Genomic DNA, 21,233 nt, shown 5'->3' with positions numbered 1-21,233 from the left:
ATTATTTTCATGGATGTTGAGTGGGCACTGAGGTGAGTGGGAGCTGTGGACCTTGAGGACAAAATGTGCAAGTGTGGCATTGCTAGGGCTAGAATCTGCAGTTTGGTAAACTGGAAGCACCCTTGAGTTGCCAGTGGTTTGGGACACCAAGTGTGGCTGCTGGCCGCACTGGGGCATTGGTTTGGTAGCTCAGTCCCCAGCTCTGCTCCTGCCTGCCTCTTTGGCTCAGTCCTCTGCAAAAGATGCTCCCCTTCTGCAGTGCCCGTTCTTCCCCGCAGGATGAGTTACTCAGCCCTCTCTCAGCTTGTCGCTTCCTCTTGCAATCTGCCTTTAATGCAGCCAGATGGTCTGTACTCGCCCACACTCCACGCAGGCACCTTCAGCTCCCTGCGCTTGGATAACGCACTCATCTGACCTGCTGGTGGTCAGGTCTGTCATCAGCCTTTGGGAGATGGCAAACCTTCACCTGTTGTAGAGGATAGCTGTGGGAGGTCAGCTGGGAGTGACAGTTGTCTTCAGACCTGCACTGAGAGTCTGCTCGACAGCCTAGCCTGTGTGGGCAGGAAGGCTCTCTGACCATATCCCTGTGAGCTCTCCACATGGATAAATTCCTGCTGCTAAAGGCTCTGGAGCCTGCTGCTGGGCCTGGGTACCTGACCTGTCCTGTACCACTTCATCGGCAGTGCTCAGTGCTGGTCCAAGTCCCTGACCCTGGATTTCTCCGTATCAGAAGCATTTAGTCAGCTTCCGATACAATTTGCACCCAAAACTCAGTTGTGTTCATTTCAGATTTGGATTTATTGGAAACTTTCAAGGCGTATACAGGTTTTTAAAATTATCTGCTATAATGGATAACAGTAAACTGTCTTCTTCCTGGCGTTACCCAAGTGCTCCCTGTACTGCCAAACGCTTTTGGAGAGAACTTTGCCTATCTTGTTGTGAGGGGGAAGCAATTCCAGATTCCTGCCTTATGCTGTTGCTAAGACAAGGCGTACTGTACCTTAATGGCATTACCCTGTCTGCACTGTGCTGCAGGTTACAGTTAAACAGTGAGAAGAAACTTTCGTTTTAATCATGTCAGCTTTAGCTTATGTAAAAATACAGTCTGCCTTTTTCTTGGATTTCTGGTTTTTTTTGAAGTCTTGGATCAAGTGAAAAGGCCCAAACAGATTTGCACAATACGTCCTTACAGTTAACCGGCTTTGGGAAATCTTTAAATGCCAAAAAGATAGAGGCTCAGAAACTTGGAATCCCCACGTCTCACCACAGTCAAAACACTGTGCTTGTGAGCTGGCCAGTGCTGTGAACTAGGCAGTCCCTTGAAAAAGAATCCAAGTTTTAGATTGCCTGTATGCGATGCTGTGATCTGGACCGTTAGCAAATATGACATGCATAAATAGCTCTTCCCTCTCCTCCTCCCATCCAAACTTCCCTGGCACAGTCAGCTAGAAACTGTTCTCAGGATGGCCAAGTTTGCAGTAGTGGGTAGGGGTCAGCTGACTGTCAGGTCTGTTCCCTCTCTGATCAAGCTGTGTCCCCCTACAGAGTACTGGCAACAGAAAAGCACCAGGGCACTGCTTAAGGAAAAATAGGTGCAGCTCAGTTCTGTGCTTCCTGTGATGGAGGAGGATTTGTGTCAGTGCTGCAGCTCTGCTTGTAGAAACGGTCTGGCCCCACAGGGACTTCACACAAGGAGCACCTTGTGGGGAATAATCTCTTGAAGTGCAAAGTGAAACTGTCAGGTAAGTTTCTGTATAGGCTTGGTTTACCACAGCAGGGGCCTCAGGGAGCTTCCTGTGGCTGTAAGGCCCTTTGCACTGGGCAGGACTTCCCCTCGGATTTGTTTCAGTCAGTAGGAAGGTAACACAGAAGAGAACCGTGTCCCCTTTGGCTTTCTTCTGTCATGTTAGGAAGTCGGGGAGAATTTCAGCTACTCTCCTGCGTAGTTGGTTTCTCCTTTCCTCTCTCTCTCTTTCCTTTTCCATCAGTAATGGGTACTGCCTCCACGCCTTGAATGCATTCAGCAGGAGTCTCCTTGAAGAAATCAGGGACACAAAGAACAAAGTGATGACATGCAGATGTGTGTGTAACATAACAGGTAATTAAAAGATGACTTCTATGTGAAGGGGCAACTCTCCTAAAACACTTGGAGGATTTGTCCTTTCTGCTGCTACTCAGGGCTGTGACATGTTAAAAATCTGCATGCTGACCATTCCATTCATGTGTCTGTCATCCCAGGAAAAAACAATACATTGCCCTTCTGTTCCTCTCCCCAAAGAATTTTGCCCCTTCCTCTGACAGGATTTACTAGCTGGTGTTTGCTTAAGCACTCTGAAGATAAAAGATGTTTCTTGTAGAATAAAGGGTCTCTGAAAACAGTTTCTTCAGGAAAAATGTAGGCTTATTTGGTCCAGATCAACCACTTAGGAGCACAGGTAGCTGGGCTCCAATTCTTAGCAGATTTTAATCACCTCATCAAAGGTGCCTTGCCCTGGGTTCCCATAGGGACAATAGGGAGCAACAGGCCTGTCTAAAGAATAGTTTGCTATGTCAAGGTCTGAACTGCCTTTTGTGGGGCAAGAGGTAATGTGGAATGACACTCTTAACATGAGGTCATGCATAGAATGAATGCAGTCTCTTCCTGGGTCTAAATTTTCCCTGGTTCCTCCAGTTTGCTGGCTTGTTGGGTTAAATCATGCACTGTTCTGATCTTACTGACACAGCAAGCTTGAACAGGTTTACTCTACCACATAAGAGGTGAATTTAATTTAATCCCTCCTCCAAGGTGCTGCAGATCCTGTTTGGGCTATGCACAGGAGCAGCCTATTCGTGACTGCATGCAGCTGGCATGATTTTATGGGAAGGGAGATAAATATACTTCTGTTTTCTGCTGAACTTTGACAATAGTTTTTTCTTCCTGTTAAAATGCACAGCTAATGCAGATATGGGACAATGAGTGAACTGGGTGTGTCTGTGTCCAGCTCATTATGATTGGTAGAACTGTCTGCTGTAGCTCTCACTGCCAAGTCAGGCTGACGATGGCATAAACGAACAGATTCCTTAAGTAGGGTTTCTAGTTCATCAACTTTGGATTTGTGAACTAAATCATCTGCTGTGGACAAAACAATACGGTGTAATTCCTGCACAATCATTTGGCTTGCTATAATTGTACTTAAAGATTTTCCTAAGGCAGCTTTAGCAGAAGCTGCATGGCCAGATCTGCTAATCAGCTTAGAAAGTTTCAGCTACTTATCCGCTTTCACTGTATTCTCTTTCAGCAGATTTAAAAGTCTTGTGAAGGGTACCACTAAATTTCCTTTTCCAGGCTCCATGGAAAATTCTTACCATAAACCTCTGCTGATGTCTGTGCATATCACAGAAGCAAAATACCCGCTGTAAAGAACCTGTTTCACATGTTCTTGGGGAGCAGAAAATTGACCTGTCAAAAGTAGTCTCTAAAATAATCTATAGAGTATATTAAACCTAAGTTAAAAGAACTGCTGGCAAGGGAATGCACGTACTTGTTACTATGTTCGGTAGTGATCTTCAGCTTCTCCCATAAGGTGCTTTTTTCCTCCATGACCAGATCAAACCATGCCCAGAAGTACTTCTTCATGAGGCAGGCTGCATGGAAGGTACTCGCTCTGTCCTCCAGAGTGGAGAGATAATCCTGATACTAGGGAACGAGGACAAAGAAAGAAGTGAGAATGACTTCTTTCTCCCAACCCCCAGCTCAATAAGCAGAAACAGAGCAGTGCTGAGACTGTGGCACTGAAGGATAATGGGGACGTGAGTGGAGGAAAATCAGCAGGGAGTAGGGGGAGAGAGTGCAAAGGTGGAAGAGCAGTATGTAGGAGAATATCCTGAGTGGAGAATGATGGAGAGCAGAGAGCTGAAAGGTCTCTGAAGAAGGGAATGACGTTGGCTGGAATGGGGACAGTGTAACTCAGTGAAAGTTGGGCCGCAGGTGTGTGAAGCAGCACTGTGGTGAGGGGAAAGCATGGCAGCTTGCTTGGTATTGTTTTTCCACTGTGGTGCAGGCGAACCTTTAGCCAGTTCCTGAAGCCCTGTCTCAGCAACATACGGCAATAGAAGTCCTCAGCCCGAGACACCTTCTCCATGAGGGTCTCCTGGGTGTGCTGGAGCCAAGTCACCAGGCATTTCCTCTGCAGGCTTAAGCAGTGGTGCCTTTGTGCCACCTGAGTAAAGACAGCAGGCATGGCAGCTAGTTACTTCAACTATTGATTACATAAACATAAAGCTACAGAAAACTGGGTACACTAGAAAATCACCTCAGCTTTTGGGGGCCCCCAAAATGCAGATGTCTGACAAATGGAATAATTTACAGGATAGGTTCCCACCAAGAGGGGTCAGCTTAAGCAATAAGACGGGTCTCTGTATCAGGCTACTGATGCATCACTTCTGGAGAATACTCTTTTGAATTAGATGCTTGATTTAACCTGTTGCGAACAGATGCTTGATTTAACCTGTTGCGAACAGAGCAGAGGCATGGCCTCTAACAGTTCAGTCCAGCCCCGTCCATAACACTAACCAGCAGGGTGGACTTACGGAGCAGCTGCTGTCCCTCTGCTGCTTCCCAGCTGGAGGCCTATGGGCATTTGGTGGAGTACTGTAAGTAGCTGCAGTTCCAGTGAGTTAAATGGAAGCTTGCCAACTTAGCCCTGGGCTCTGGCTAAATCCTCAGGATATGGTTGAATGTTATTAGTCCACCCCTGATAAGGCATGCCAATTCAGTCATCTACGGAAATTTTTCATTAGCAGTATTTATGTGTTAAGGTCTCAGAAGCTACCATTTTCTATTCTTGCACTGAAGGTATGGCCAGACTAGAACAGATCACTGGATTATCACCTGTGGTGTCCTACCTCTAAAAGTAGCCAGCACTGCACCAGCAGTGACTCCAGAGAGAGGGCAAGCCCTCACGATGGGCTGGGGTTAACTGTACTATAACGATAGTGGCTTGGCAGTATCTTACTGATTAGCTTTGCTGTGGAGCAAGAGAACTAACTGGCTCATGTCATATAACTTCAATTTATTTTTTTGGCTGTATCATACCAAACTAACTCCCACTGTAGTTATTGGCATCAAATCACGTGGCAGTTAGTACTGCAGATAAGTGGAGGTTAACAAAAGATGACTTCTCATTAGATGGAAATTCATTCCTTTCTCTGTACTTTTGGTTCCCGTTTAATCAGCTATAAATGAGGATGCCACCCTTGTGGGTTTTTGATGACCTTTCAGAATTACTGTCAGATGGGCTGATTTAAAGAACTAATATAGGGCAGGATGTGAGGCAGAATTTTTTCTTTTTCCATCTCTACCTGGCATAAGAGCCTATTAAGGTTTTTGCTAAGTGCTGCATCCATTCTTTTTCCCTTCCTCCTATGGCACCAGTCCTTTACTTTATCCTCAGCACTTACCATTAGGTTTTCCTTGGCTTGCTCCCTCAGCCTTTTCCATGGAACCATTCCCAGCTTTCTTAGCAGGACCTTCTCATAGTGATCTCTGGCCTTTCTCTGGAGCTGCTGCTCTTTCTCCAGCCTCTTCTGCTTCTCCAACTCTTTCTACAATACAAAGACCACTAGTTTTAATTCACTCTGGATGAAGAGGATGTTAAGCAATGACAATAGATTGTCACATTGGAGCTGGAGGTCCTGACCTGACAGAAAATAGGGATCTGCATCATCTTTAGCAGTGCAGACCAGACATGACCCCATGTAGTAGAACCTGTGGTAGAAAGCAGAGCAAGCTGCCTTGCAAATTCTTATAGAAGATGATGGCATTTCTGGACATTTCCTTGGGCCATGTATCAGAACACGGCCTTCCCTCAACACTGCAGTTTGTGTTACCGTAGCAGACGTGTAATATGTGGCTACCAGCAATGACTGACGTAGCAGGAACCTCCTTTTGGTGGGCCTTCATCAGTGTGGGGAGGGGTGGTGAGCTTGAGGAGGGCAGCTTTCTATATTTATAAAACTAGACTGAAAACATGTCCAAAAATGATTCTGAGTTTACATATGGACCCTACCACTTAATCTAACCTAAATAGTAGGGGAGGGATGTGGGTATTATATAACTGTACAATATTACTTTAGACTGAGACTCTGGGATGAAGGTCAAACATCCTAAAGCACTCAATCCAAGTAGAACAGTAGTTGTAGGTCAAATTCCTGTAGGATTTCAAATGTGTTATTTGGGTTATTAGGACAGCTCATTTCCAAATAACAATAACGAAGTGGGGCTATTCCTAGACTAGCTCCAAGGAGATAATGCTTCTCTTCTTCAGGTGAAAAGTTGCCCTTGATATACATCAGGCTTGTTTACTTTTAAATTGTGTGCTTGTGACTTGTATCCCCCTCCAGCATACACGATGATACAAGTGGAAGGAGCAGCCTGAAAGCAGGCTGAATGTGCTGCCAGTGTGGGGGTTTATGTGACTATACCTCAGCAGTGAACATCCACCAGCTGGGACCTCTAGTCCTGCTGATGAGACAGAGCCAGTATATACTTCATAGGGTATTTGGTCCACAGCCCTTCCCCCTAATATTGCCAAAAAGAGGAAGGTGGTGAGTCTATACAGTAGCTGCTGTGCTGTAAAACTCTGCTCTACTAATGAAGACCTTTTAGTTTGTATTACTCTGGCTGCTGACTGAGTGCTAGTGCATAATGGCTCTTCTTCCCTAATCCCTGCTAAAGGGGGAGAAACAGGGGAAGTGTTTGGTCACCAGCTTCTGCTGCCTTCTCTCCTCCCGTCGTTTTTCCTTCTGAGCTTCCTTTTCTTCCGCCTCCTTTCTCTGTCTTTCTTCCTCTTTAGCCTTCAGCTGGGCCTTGAAATGGAGAAAATGGAGGGAGGTAAAATTAAATTTGGCACGTGACCTTTTCAGAGAACACTGACCTCTAAGATTTCCCAGTATTCCTCTTGTATTGACCAGCTCCTGAAACTTCAGAAGGAAGCAGACTGTCACATACTAGACATGATCTCTGCTGGACAATGAACCGTGGAAGGGAGAGGAAGGAGGGACTGTTCTTTCTGCTACCTATATATATCTTTCTACTACCTATATATCTTTCTTTGCCCTAAGTTACAGTATTTTCCCACTTTTCCTTTAAAAAATTTAAACCATGCACCAAGTTATTTGATAACCTGATTGCTGAAGTCAGTTCTGACTCCCTGGGCTCTGCTCTGAAGTTTCACTTATGTGAGCAAAGCAACATTACAGGTGCTCAAACATTTCTTTCTCCAAACACCGAAGATCAAACTAGTTGTTTTACTGCAATACAGGTCATACTTGGCACAATATCCTTCTCTAAAAGTTTATCTACCCCCCTTGCAAATCCAAATCCACTTTCATTTCACAAAGCTTTAGCTCTTGATGTATGTATGCATCAAAGGCCAAAAATCCACACCAACCATAATACACGATTGCTATGACTTTGCTTCCTGATCGTGGCAACTGCAGATGTTGCAACTGCTAGTTGTTTTAGGACTCCAGTTCTGAACTTTCTAATCCTAATGTAACTTACTATCAATGTTTTCAGTAACAGCTTAATGCCCTGAAGCGAAGAAGGCTCCTCTGTTGGATGTGTATCACAGAATTTGGGTATTAAGTATGCAAATGTTGCCAGTATCTTCCCTCTTCAGCAGAGACTTGCTAGAAGGATGCAGGATTTTTACGAGGTGAGACTGCACATCCTCAAACTGCATGAGACCAGACAGGAAAGGCAGGGGAGGGGAAACCCACCATCACCAGGTTTAATCAAGTGGATCTCTGCATGCCCTTCCACTCTTCCCATCCTTGGCAAGGACAAGTTACAGTCATGGGGTAAGTGTGAAATAAATGTTGGGGTGGTGCTAAGGGAGGCTGCTTCCGGAATTGCAAATGCATTGACATGAAGTGTCTGTGATAAGGCAGGGCTAGTGCTGTCACCATATGTAAATGCAGCAATAACTATTTTTAATATGTGCTGGACATCTGCTTTCTCACAAGCTATAAAACTCCTGTTTTGGATAAAGGGCCTTCTCTTGGTCCCTGACGCTGGGGTTCAACCAGGATTTCTTGTAGCTGGAATGGTGTGAAAGAGACTTTATTTCACTTTCCACTTTCCTTACCAATTTTTCCTCTTCTCTTCGTTGTTTGGCTTCTTCTAGTTTCCTCCTCCGTTCTGCCCGTTGAGTTGCTCTCTCCTCCATAGCTACAGAAACAGAGCACGTGAGGCTTAGTGGAAATGAGCTATAGGATAATGGCAGAAGTTTGGTCAATAAGGATGACCACTCTACTGCCAGGTGCCTGCCCCATTGACCTGGCAATGCCAGCACAAAGGGACTTGCTTTCTGCTGCTTCTTATGGCTGGTAGTGTCATGAACCAAGGAACCCGTAAACGTTTATGAGATGGCTCAGGACTACCCCCATGAGATTCACTCCACACTCTTTGGTTGACAGTCACAGCCGTGAGGCTCAGTTATAAAAGGAGCTGTGTTTCAGGGTTTTATCCCTGTCTTCCCTGATTGAATGCTGAGGCTCAGGGCACCTGATTTAGCAGCAATTGCTATGAGGTCTCCAATAAGCTCCAATTGCTTATTTAAAGAGAAACTTCCTAATGGAAAGCATCCCTGATGCTATGACACACAAGTACGTGGTCCCACGAGTGAGAAACTACTGCTTAATGCTGCTTCTGAGAGATAAATTGCAATGTGGTGATCTTGCTGGGTGTCATGAAAGTGTAACAGTGCTGATGTGACCACACAGAACTTGCAGTGGAGTTGAGAACCTGTGCTTGCTTCTTCTGAAGTCACAAATGAAGCACAGGCAGGAGCAATCAATAACTGGGGGGCATTTAAGTGTTTTGACCACAATAAATTTCCTTAGATTCCTTTCTCCTCTCAGCTGTGCCAGGATTCTTTGTCAAGGGAATATCATCCAGTGATAACTTACTGAATTTTTTTGGATCTTCACACAAAAGCACCTGAGTGCTCTGAAAATACGCTTACAGTCTCTAAGGTGTACAGAGTTCAGGCCAATTGCAGCGAGTGATGGCTTGGACTAGGTAGCATTGAAGCTGAACACAGTTAATGAAAGGCAACTATTAATGCTCAACTGTAATGGCCAAAAAGCTCTGGTGATCCCAAAACTGTTAAAATATCACAATGATCATATTCCAGATAGAGGTTCATGCAGACTGCGATGACCACCTAACTGATATGGAGGAACATGGCCTAGGGGATATAACAGAACCTGATCTTCATTTACTGCATAAAAAGGCTGTGCTGCATGTTTAACATGTATATGCTGTTCCAGTGTGGTCAGAAGAAGGGGAGATACCTCAGAGAAGGCAGAGACCCAGAGTTCCTTCCCCAGCCTAGCTACTATTGTCTCACAAAACCTTGGGGTAGGCACTTAATTCCCTTTGAAATCTCAATACCTCTGTCAAAGTTAGATGAAAATGACTAGTCAGTTTGTTACTTGGATGCACAATGAGGGAGATAAGACCAACAGCAGAAAAATCCTGTAGAGCTCCTCTTTCTGGGTCTTGTCACACCAGAAACAATCACAAATGCTGGAAGTAACCGCTACCACAGTGTACTAAGCGTGGACTTGAGGGGCTTCCAGTGGCCCAGGCTTTACACATGCCTGACTTGGCCATGAAAACACCTCGCCCTCTCACAGCACTGATCAGGCTGGGAAAGAGAGTGCTGATTTTTACCTGCATGCTGTCATCAACCAACAAGGCTAAGGCAAAGAAAGAGAGAATTTTCCAGGCAAGCTGTTGAGAAAAGTGGTCTGGAACAGTCTTTGCCGTCTAGAACAATACCTTTCAGTATGGGATGAGCTGTCAGCTGGCTGGAGGGCCTCCTGCCTTGCATCGCTGCCCTTGTGTTTTCTGGCCCATGAGAAACAGATGAACTATGAAAGGAAAGAGTAAAGAAATTCATCAATGAATGTGGTCAAATGATGTCTCACACCTACCATGTATGGTTGAGAAACAGGCCTTGTAGTTTCTATACTCCATTGTGCTGCATTTTCATTCTGAATCCCTGGTACACCTCTCTTCTGCTTGGAATGGGATTAATGATGTATCCTTGCGTAGGAGTTGAGTACCCAGGGCTGCTGCCTGGGAGAGATGTGATAACACTCTCTTTTTTCCCTAACTAAATAAATCCTTGCTGCTACTATATGTGACATTGGTGTTGCTGTTTCTAAGTGGATCCTGTATGGATCACATAATGTCAAGCCACTGCAAAAAGGGAGAAGGGCAGAGAACTGTGGCCAGCCTGATACCATCCTTGAGGCCAAGTCACAGGTGAGGGAAAAGCAGATAGCGCTACCATGAGTGAAGTGTGCTTGGCAAATTCTGGCTCAACTTGAGTAGGAATGAGACATGCTAATTGAGCCTGCTTTATCATGGGCATGTACCTCAAATGGGTTATATTCTTGCACCTGGATTGGTTTTCTGTCTTTGGTTTTTCCTTCCCAGTTTGTGAAGCAGAGTTGTTAAGCTGCTGGGTTACAGCCGTAGCTTGTGCTGCCTCTTCTTTCACTCTGCTCAGCCTCTGATTTTCCTGTAGTTCAAGGATCAGCTCTTGCTGTTTCTGAAGCTGTTGCTTCTGCTCCTCAATCAGCCGTTGTTGGAAGGCATGACGGTGCTCAAAACAGCTACCATAAGCAGGAGCTGTCTTTGGACCAGGTGTGTGAAACTTCTGGGGGAGAGCAGCTATTCGATTCCTGCACACAGCCTGGTCCTGGGCAGTTAGGGCTGCATGTTTTAGAGTAATCTCCCAGGCAAATTTGGGTTTTCTGTAGGAATGAGGTGTGTGAGCAGCATTCCGACAAGAGTGGTCTCTGGTCTGGTCAGGTTCTTTCTGTATGAGGCAAGTTTCAGTTGGCTGGGGGGAGAAAGAAATGAGGAAAATTTGGCATTGATTAAAACCAAGCACTCTCTTCTGCCCTTCCTACGTAGTGTTTCTTTAATGCAAATCGAGCAGGATGTCTGAGAAGTAGGGTAATATCAGCTATGCAATCATTATCCAGCTCTAGCCAGGGCAGAGGGGCCCTGTTATGCACAAAATGGGAGGCTCTGTGAAAAAAAATCCATTAAGGAGCTATGTGCTATTTCACTGGGAGGAAGAAATCCTGATCAGGGATGAGCTCTGTCAGGAATATATCCTGACTGCTTTCTTAGGAAGCACAGCTCAGGACAGTTCATTTCTCAGGGATTAGCACACTCCCTTTTGGACTCTGGTGTCCCCAGCCAGCACTCAGATGGAAAATAAAGGGAACAGTTGTTGAAGTGATCTACACGGCTGATCTACTGGACAGTCCCTTTTCAGATGGAAGAGAAGTCTACAAGGTGCTGCATCCTCATGCCTATTCTGCAGCTTTGATAAATATTACTATGAAGCTGGTGCACAGTGGGGAATGAGGCTGCACCTTTTCTGACACATGGTCTTTCTCTGAAGAGGCATCAGATGAAAGTTTTGCTTTCTGATTCCTAGGTCAAATCCCAGATTCAGTCCCATCCTTCCAGCCCTAATTTTACCAGTGCATCAGAAGAAAAATATGGGCCTACTAGGATGATATAAGCACTGTAGGAAATCAGCTTTTGCTGACACTTAAGCAAACAAAAAGCTTGACCTGGAATATGTGTGTGTGAGCTCGCATGCTGGGATTGGGACACTGCTCTGGTATGGGTTTTATAGACAGAAAGGAAGGTCAGGCTCTGACCTGACAAATGACAATTTAAGGAAGCAAACACTGATTCTCCTCTCCTACCTCCTTGTGATGTGCATTATGCTGAAACAGCAGTGACAACTTTTTTCTCCCATGCTTAAAAGCCAGAGCTGCACTGGCATGACAAAATCTCTTGTCATGCAGTCAAGCATTATTGTTTTTCAGTCTAAGCAGGCATCAAAGATGTAACTAATCTCTCAGCAAAAGTGATCTGGGGGTGGGATGCTCATTGCAACTCAGTACATGAAGGGTTGTTCTCTGGCAGCATTAGAGATGACTTTAAAACCTCATCTGTTGTCCTTCACATTTGCCTCTGATTTTTAAAGACTTCTCTTCTGAACAGTTGCCGACATATATTTGAGGGTCACCCTGGGAAAGAAGCCTTCGTCTGGGACAATGTACTCTATTTCAGCTTGCACAAAAGAAGTACTTTGTAAAGTTCTGAGACAAAACTACATGGGAATGATTTACCTTGTCTTTCTGTAACTCTTGATGATGGTTTACTTCTGCTGTCCCAGGCTTGTTAACCTCCAGTGGCCCGTGCAGACTGCCTTTCCCCTGTGACACTGCCTCCAGCAGCTGTGCCATCTTTCTCTTCGTCTCCTCCCTCTCGATCTGCCGCTCTCGCTTTTCTGTCTCTGCCTGGCTCCAGCGCTGCCAGGCCAGAAAGCAGCAGCGCAAAAGCCGTCGCTGGTTATGCTCCACAGACAATTGTGTTTTCCTGGGTGAGAAAGCACTTGTGTTATGATAGGATTGAGGCTTCTGCCCAGGCCTGCCTGAAACAATTACATCCAGTACCGCAGTTCAGGCCACGGCATGAGGCCCCATAACTTCCCATGTCTTTTTGTCGCTTAACTCTGAAGGCCCTCCAAAGCTGTACAGAGTTTCTCCAAGGAGGAGTGGGAGGGGAGAAATGATGCCCATTATTTTGAATTACGTTTCTCTAATTCACATTTTGCAATTTCCTGTGTCACTCCTGGGCTGTAGGATGGGTGCAACAAGAGGCATCCTGTTCCCTTGCCAGCTGCACAGGGGGAAGCAGCAGTGCCTCACCATACAGCCTGCCAGACACCTGCAAGAGCAAAATTTTCAATGGCTGATAGGGAATTCAGCCAACAGCCTCCTTAATGAAAGGCACTGGCCAAAATGATCTCTGATATACTACTACTGAAATAGGAAATAACTATATTAATCAGGAATAAATATGGCACCTCATAATCTCTGTGGTACGGAGCAAGCCAGGGTGAGATTTCCAGGAAAGATACCTACAGAGGGAGTGAGACAAAGGCTTGCTGGAAAGTGCTAAAGCTTCTGTTTATCTCTGTCCTCTTGTTCATCTGTGCCACAACACCTCGGGCAGACTGCAGGCAAAGTAGCAATTTTGTCAAAAAGCTACTATTTTCTTCCTGCTGGCTAACTGGCAAGCCCCTTTGACAGTCTACGATCACTGCACAGCCAAAGTACTGCTGCAGAAGGAGGAATTCCACAGTGCAGGATCCCTACCTGTTTTGATCTTGAAGATGAACTTCCAATTGCTGTGTCTCCTGCTCTAATTTCTCGGCCCAGGCATAGTTTCTCCATGCTCGCAGGGCCTTCAGTTGGCATTTCCAGTCATCAAGGGCTCTGGCTTTTCTCATTTTAATTCTCTGCTCCAGAATGACTTTTAGCCAAGCAGAGAAATGTCGTTGCATGCACTGCAAGGGAGAGTTTCCGAAAACCAATGAGCAAGATACAGCGTGCCACACAAATGCTGATCCTCTCCACCCTTCCCCTTACCTGACTTTCATTTTTGAGATTCTTCAGAATCCCCATTTTCAATAATTACCTTGAGGGTAAAAAAAACAATGCAGAGCATGCGCAGGTCTCTTACAAAAGGCAGAAAGATAACATCATGGGGGTCTATGCTTTTGAGTGAAACATATATAGTTCACCAAGTGTAAAGGAATAAAATGGGTGAGGAAGAATGAATTTCTAGAGAGAGGAAAGATATTTCAAAATCTAAAATATGTCTTAAGATACTCCAGGTAAGAACACTTCTGTGGAGAACAGTTCACCAATATCTCCATAGACCACTTTTTTTTTTTTTTAACTTAGACAAAAATCAAGACACTTCCTATTGTGAATTTATGACATGACCAAAGCTCATCCTCGTTCCAGCAGGAAGCCAAACCTTTCCCCTTTTCTGTAATTAGACTTGCTGCCTCTGGGAGTGATTTACATTGCACTGGATGGCAATTTGCTATCTAATCTACCCCATAATTCTAGCCCTGTCACTGCAGACACCGTTCATTTTGATCCTCCAAGTGGGTCAACTCACAGGACTCAGCCGTTCCCCTTTTGTCATAATGCCTTGTTTTAATTGCTTTCCTCTCACTCACTGAAATCTCCAAATGGAGACTTATGAAAAGGACAAAATGTCAATGCATTAACTCTTTCTTTCTTCTGTAGGAAAATAATCAAATGTCACTATTGCTTAGCTCAGCTAAGTCGTGGCTTCTCACATTATGCCAGCCCTAAATTGTATTGTGGTTTCATTCAGGCTTACCTTCCTAGCTTAGATTGTGCTGGAGAGAGGCTGTGCACTGCTGAACAGCAGCCAAGCTCAAATCTAGCATATGGGCAGAAGAAGTGAGCCATCAGGAGAATCACCACAAAAGCTATGGGATTCCTCTATAAAAAAATAAATTCTAGATGTAGATAAGTAGACATTAATGATGATTGCTCTATTAATTTAAAACATTATGTGATGGATGGCATTCTTACCTGCACTCAGTGACATTTATTCCCTTTGCTGGGACTTCCCATATAAAATTACTCAGTACAAAAAGATTGCTCTTTAATTGCAAGTATTTGATACAATTAGATGTTTAACCCAGAACTGGCCATGGTATTAGAATAATGAGGATAAAAGAAATAGGTTCCTACTAGGAGTTATTAAAGTCTGCATGTTTGTCTCAAAAGAGCTGTTGCAATATCACAGAATATCCTACTGCACCCAGTGGGAGTGGATCCTTGAGGAACCCATTATGGATGTGCTGGCATACTTCAGCTCTTGGAGATGCAGCTCAAAATTTATCCCAGACCTCAGCACTTCTATTGTCTCTACTGTCCTTACTCCTACACCAGGGTCTGCAAGGTAATCTTTAAAATACCACCCCATAAGCACAGTAAAAGCTTCTCAGGTCCTTTTCGTGCCACTCCCCCCTCCCCTTTTACTTCCTTCCACAGGGGAAAACAAATCTTGCTCCGCTGCCTCCTCTGTACATCTGCCTGTTTCTCAATTGCAGAAGCCTTTATGTTTGCAACTGTCCCGAGCACCGTGTTTTTTACAATTCTAAGTGAAACCTCCCACTTAAGACACAGACACACTAGGGATGGAAGGTCTGGATTTCTTGCTCCTAAGTCTTACAAAATACTTCTTGCCCTGCTCTTCTACTTTCCTGGTATCAGGAGAAGGCCTTGGAAGAAGTAAAAAATTCTGATAACCAGGACTTTTTACTTCAGTTTTGCAAATGGTAGCTGAGGGCAGGGAGCTCAGAGTCTCAGATAAAGAAGGGTGATGCTCACTCTCTGTTTATTGATGTGAATCCTGCGCAGCAGCTCCTGAACCCTTCTCTGTTTCTCCTCTTCTTGCTCTTCCTTCTTCTGGACCAGGGGTAGTGGTGCAGTAACAGATACCTCCTGCATTGACAGCTTCTGACTCTTTTCTTGTGTCTTCCCCTCCCTGGAGAGTGAACAAACATACAGATCTAATGCAATGAGGAAAGTATTGTAGATTTCACTCTCTTTTTGGCCAATCCTAAGAGAATTGCCTCTACAGCTTAGAAAATTGCTGATTATTTAACTTGGCCTTCTTAGAAAACAGTTTCTATCATGGTTTGGAGTCCCAGAAATTAAACAGTCTGAGCATTTTCAAAATATAGCAGGCAGAAGAAAATAGTAAGATTTCAGTAAAGCACTTGCATGAGAAAATTTAGGATCTTGGGGCTGCCTAAGTAAATAAATGGCATCCCTACAAGTCACATCTCTATGACAATCCAAGCTGAGCAGAAGCAGAAATTATGCCTCTGCAAAATTCTCAGCCAAGAACGTTCTTTATTCTCTCATAGCAGAGGAAGTATTTTAAGTGCTAGACTTTCAACACAGACTATCTTTTGTGTGTGTGTGTGTGTACTGCCTTTCATGCTGTATTAGATGCTAACAGGGCTGGATGTGGCCACAGAGCTGACAGAATGCATGGTGGTGCAAATACACTCCTACTTTGTGATTCAGTGTACATACTGGTAATGGCTATGGGGAGGGTAACACTATCTTTAGCCCATCTGCCCGGTAACGATAAACTCACCCACTGACATTGGTAACAAAGGAATAAAAGGTTTTGGGAGAGTTCGGAGCCAGAGGAATAGCAGATCTTTCCTTTGGGACCACCACTCCTTTTACATTTACTAAAAGGAGCTGATAAGAAAAGTGTCCTTCATACGGTTATTTCCACGCGCTCCCTCTCCCTCTTACATTCTCCGTGCTTCTGCCATGGTGTGCCTCTTCTCAGCCATTTCCTTTCGCAGCTTCACCATTTCCCTCTGTATCTCCTCCTCCTCCTTCTTGGCCTTCAGGGCTTTCCTTCTGTCTTCCTCCTGTGCTTGCAGCTTGGCCTCAGCCAGAATTGATTTCTTCAGGAATTTTTCTTGTCTCTGAAGCTCTAATGCCTTTTGACGCCTCATTCGGTTTTCTTTTACCTGGGGAGGAGGAAATCAGCAAAAGTCAAAGCAGATGTCAAAGGCTGAAGAATCTGAGGTTTATCATACACTACTAGCAGGGTGGGTCATAATCCACCTTTCACATGAAGCAAGCAACTCTATCCATAGTTGGCACTGGCTGGACTGGTTCTGCTCTCAGACCAGCAAAAAATTCCATTCCAGAGAGTGAAGTTAAACCAGTACTACTTGATGGGACCAAACTCAAAACTGACTGCCATGGTGGCTTTTCCTGTCAGTCTTCACAAAGGGAGAAAACCTGAAGAGATGTAGAGAAAGTTGCCTGTGCAAGCTACTGTGAATGGCTAATGTGCACGTGGAAACACAGTAAAGTTTCAGCCAAACTGTGGAAGAGTAACCTCGGGTATTTGCCTCCAAGTCAGAGATTATTGCAGGTTGGGAGAGAACACTGGGAAAGTATCACTGAGCATTTACTGTAATCCTATAATCCTCCATTTTATTTGTTTTAACTGTGCTGCCTTGCCTGCTCACCTGCTTGTGTCTGAGCTCCATGATTATTCGTGGATCTTCAAGTTTTTGTTTTTCCTTGATGTCTTCAAGCCTAAGGTTTTTCGCTATCCCACAGTTCACAGCTTCACTCTGCAAAAGATGCTGTAGGTATTCTTGGACAGTAGAACTTTCCAATTCACGTTCCAGATTGCTGCACAAGTCTGAAATGAGAAATTCAGATTATCTCAGGCTAGTCTGAAATGAATAAACTCCTCTGTCTCAGATCACAAAGCCTAATGTAATTAAACGGATCACTTTCCCAGACTGTGAATGCATTTCTGATGAAAGCCGACACACTGACTGCACTCCATTTATCCCCAAAGAGCCTTAATCAGTCTCCCATTGAACATGCTAGAGCAGTAACAACATTTTGTCCGTTTTTTACTGCCTTGCCTCTGAGCACCTCAAATGGCTGTATGAATTTGACAGGCCTTACAAATATCCATACAGAAAATAAAATTTCTCTTTTGCAAAGAGAAACATCAAATGTTTATGAGGTGCACTTGTGTAGCACTATGGTGTAAGAGCTGGGGGAGAAAAATCACCACCTCTAATCTTGTTTCTACTGAGCCCACTATCGTGGCCTCAAAGCAACTTTTACCTCTCGGTCTGACAAGCTATGAGGCCTGGCTCCCTTACCCAGCACATCCTCAGAAAGGAAGCCAGGAACTGCTTTGTTGTGCTCTCACCATCAAACCGCTCATACTTCAGAGGGGCTGCAGAAGGCTTTTCCAGGAGGACAGAGTCAACTTCCTCTTCTCCATCGTTCGTCAGCTCCACTTGCAGTTTGGACTTCATCCAGTTACTGAGCAGCTCTCGGGCTATCATGAGGAAACAGACTGATGACTTCACTTGCTTAAAAAATATACGGGTAAGTGCAAAATAGCAAGACTCTGTCTCTGGGATAGTTATATCACATGCTGGGAAGGCTGTCTACAATGACTGAAAGCTGATCTGCAACAGAAAAAGGAATAAGGCTAATAGTTCTGTTCTCATCTTCCTGATCTATAAAAGAACAGGAAGAGAAGGTGGCAAACTTTTTCCTGTCACGTACGCCACAAACGAATTCTTCTCCACCTAATTCTTCCTACAATATTCTGTGGACATTTAGATCACTCGTATGATGATTGCAGCATTTATCAAGGAGATAGAATTCACATGAGGTAATTAATAACTCGGATAGCTTTCATATGTTTTATGACTCCACTTGCTAACACTTAGGTATTTTCCACATGTACAGCCAAGGTTGTCATATGTTAAATACAAAAAGAACCACTGTTTTACAAATCTTTGCTTCATGTGTACAGGTTAACCTTTGCATGTACCAGGGAACTTTACAGCTCCAGGAACAATTGGTGAGTCTAGATGACAAATCTGTCCAGTGGCAACTTCACCAGGGACCACCTGTACTCAGAATTAAGACTGCAACTACAGGAATGCACCTATGATGGATTTGGTACTCTTCAGTGAGCTCAAATGCTTAAAGAACAACTGGATATAAAGTCCTATGGACTTTATTTGCATGTCCACTCTTCTGTGGAAAACCACAGAAAGTCCTTTTTCAGAGTCCTACTCAAAAGCAAGGACAGCTAATGTGGCTGCCACCTCAGCAAACCACCTGGCCTCACTGCATGGGTGGCCAAGTGCCCTGGGCTGAGTGACACAGGACTAACTTCTCTTCTAATGCTAGGGAAAAATGCACATGTGGAAGACTCCAGTGTCTCAATTCATTAAAATATTTACTTTGTAGCCAGCTAGGCTGTGTGAGATTCAAGGTGTCAGTGGTTTTGAGCCTTGCCAGGTGAAGGGATGAGGAGGAGCGAAGCCTGGGCATTCAACCCAGGCTGGCCAACAGGATTATTTCATGCCATCAACGTCACATTCAATATAAATTAGCAAGTTTGCTGCATAGCTCTCTCTCCCTTGGTGGCAGTGGTCCAGAGAACTTCTTGCCCCCGTGCTGGACCTCTGAGCCCTTCCCTTCCTGCCAAAGCCATTGCGCTCGCAGCATCTGACACTTGTTGTCTACTGCTGGGAGTGCACAGCTTCCTGCTGATAGAATTGGCTGAATATAATTCCTGTATATCTTATATTACTATCAGGATTAATACTGGTTCTTTGCTATTACTGTTAATTATTTAGTCTTATCCTACTAAATCTATTTATAATTCAACCCTCATGTTTTCTTGTGTTCCCCAGTTTGCCTTCCTGGGTGGGGAGGGGTCATCGGGTGATAAAATACTTGTCTAAACAACAATAGATTGTTGTAGTTTTTTTCAAACCATAACACCAAGCTGTTCCTGAAGCAGGATGCAGGGCTGTAAACTGCAAGGCATCAGGAGCAGCCCCAAGAGAAGCTGAGCCATCCTCAGCCCCTGTGCAGTAAGGATGGGCAAAGAGGAGGTATCTCTGCAGCCACTGCAGTGCATGTCATTCCTGGTAAAGGCACACAGCTGCTCCAAATCTCTAGTTCTAACACAAAATGAATATGCTCCCATTGAGTCCTGGTATTTCTAAGGCAATAAAGCCTTTTAAAAACTTCCTTAAAAAGGGGTGGGTTTTTTTTGAAGAAAACATAAATCTAACTTTTATTGTCCCTCATATCACTTTTGTTCTTTTATAATCTCTCAGGCCAGCTCAGGAACAAGGAAATATATCTGATAATAGAAAGAAGAGAGAAAAGCAGCTTATCACTTGGGGAAGGGTTACTTTTTTGACTGGGAAACGTGAGCTCCTTGTAATTGGAGTAAAAGAGTTCTGGCAATTCTCTTATCGATACCTTTCTTTGCAAAGTGGACTAAGTGTAGTTAATACCATTGAGTATTCTAATAATGGATTCCAGATAAAAGGCTTTCAGTTGAACTAGAAACAATCCTGAGGGATTGGCAGCTATAAAAAGGAAAACCCTAGCAGAGAAGGACAAACAAAAATAAAGAAACATGAGGAAAGCAAGCAGCTTTTCCACCAATTGCAAAGACAGCTCCTTTGGAGCCACTACACTGTATAATGCATTCAGACAGTGCACCATAAGCAGATAGGTGTATTCCGTGCTATTAGTTGAACCCGTCATGATTACAAGCAAAAAAGCTAACTTCCTGTATTGAAGTGGAAGAGACATGTCTTCATTCCATTCTGTAAGGCTCACTTCTGAGTCTTAAAAGATTGGTTAATTCAGTTTTTAAAATCCTGTCTCCTACCAGCTTTTTACACTACAGAGGAACTTCTAGCACTGATTGGAGATAACTTCCCTCTCTTTTGTTTTTTTCAAATGCACTGCAGTTTTATTTTCAAATTTCAGTAAGTACTGGTGGCTGCAGGAATTACAAAGGGAATATTTAGTTGAGAAAATTTTGCATGGGAGTCAAAACCAAATCACACAATTATTTGTAAACTGAACAACTCCATTTTCACATCTGGCCTACTATCAAAAATAATTCAGGGAATTTCATCCGGTTTCCTATAGCTTGCCAACTTGTATTTGACCATACAGTGTGTATTTAAGGGCAGTATCTCATCCTGGTCTTGACCTGAAATCTTCAGGAGACAGAGTTTATCCTTCTCTTACATATGCTAATCAAGATCTACCTCGAACTTCAGCAATTGATTCCTCTTATGCCTTTCTCCATTAGATAAAAGGCATCTTACAATAATCTATTTCTTTTGGTCTCAAGCTTTGTAAAAGCCTGTTCAGACCAGAACCATGATATTGGATCAAGAAGAATTAATTTTAGGTAGCTTATAGCAAGCAGTATTTCCGCTCACCTTCCTCACAGGCCTCATCATGATCTTGCAGCTGTTCCATGGTTTCCAAACTTGTCACAGGACCACAAGACCCCTGTCGATACCTTGACTTTCGAAGGGTAAAAGCTTCAGAGACGGCATACTCAGAGGCTTGTTCCACTCTCTTTAAATTAAAGAAAGGAAAACATATCTAAGGATTGCTAGATTAATTTTTAAATGGTCTGTATCCAGGTTTCTCCTCCAGAGAGTGCAAACATTGGTGGGAATGTAACACACGACAGCATGGCTGTTATAAGAAATAGATTTCCTTTGAAACACATTTCTCTCACTGCTCTTGATTGACTGGAGAAATTGGACCTAGAAATGATTAAGTAATAAGCACTCATTTGGCAATTAGTGCCAATCACAGTGATTGGAGAACACGTTAGGAGAATGCAAACACCCAGCCCCTGGGGGCTGAATGGAGACTTGCCAGCTTAGTCC

At 44.1% G+C, this 21,233-nt stretch overlaps 1 protein-coding gene across 2 annotated transcripts; it reads right to left on the bottom strand.

Moving 5' to 3' along the window:
- Positions 1 to 797: 797 nt before the first annotated feature.
- Positions 798 to 20,913, bottom strand: LOC106896815 (coiled-coil domain-containing protein KIAA1407 homolog). Of its 2 annotated transcripts, none has more exons than XM_014957068.1 (15): positions 20,772 to 20,913; positions 17,699 to 17,830; positions 16,992 to 17,170; positions 16,258 to 16,481; positions 15,313 to 15,469; positions 13,249 to 13,439; positions 12,217 to 12,466; positions 10,432 to 10,901; positions 9,830 to 9,921; positions 8,130 to 8,212; positions 6,745 to 6,846; positions 5,440 to 5,583; positions 4,047 to 4,199; positions 3,522 to 3,676; positions 798 to 2,034 (listed from the first exon to the last, which is right to left on the bottom strand). In XM_014957068.1, exons 1-15 carry the CDS (start codon positions 20,809 to 20,811, stop codon positions 1,902 to 1,904), a joined length of 2,505 nt encoding a protein of 834 aa, XP_014812554.1. In that variant the 5' UTR covers positions 20,812 to 20,913; the 3' UTR covers positions 798 to 1,901. The 2 variants fall into 2 exon arrangements, with proteins under 2 accessions (XP_014812554.1, XP_014812553.1); XM_014957067.1 differs by having other exon boundaries at positions 10,456 to 10,901; positions 20,772 to 20,904.
- Between the last annotated feature and the right edge of the window lie 320 nt (positions 20,914 to 21,233).

The sequence above is a fragment of the Calidris pugnax genome, unplaced genomic scaffold (genome assembly GCF_001431845.1).
Source record: "Calidris pugnax isolate Ruff unplaced genomic scaffold, ASM143184v1 scaffold225, whole genome shotgun sequence".
Lineage (NCBI taxonomy): Eukaryota > Metazoa > Chordata > Aves > Charadriiformes > Scolopacidae > Calidris > Calidris pugnax.
This window is presented reverse-complemented; position numbering and strand designations above follow the sequence as displayed.

Coding starts and splice junctions, on each gene's coding strand:
- LOC106896815 (XM_014957068.1), bottom strand. CDS start 20,811: ATGGAACAGCTGCAAGATCATGATGAGGCCTGTGAGGAAG. Junction 17,831..20,771: donor TGATGAGGCCTGTGAGGAAG/GTGAGCGGAAAT, acceptor TCCTCATGATAG/CCCGAGAGCTGCTCAGTAAC. Junction 15,470..16,257: donor ATGGCAGAAGCACGGAGAAT/GTAAGAGGGAGA, acceptor TTCACTCTCCAG/GGAGGGGAAGACACAAGAAA.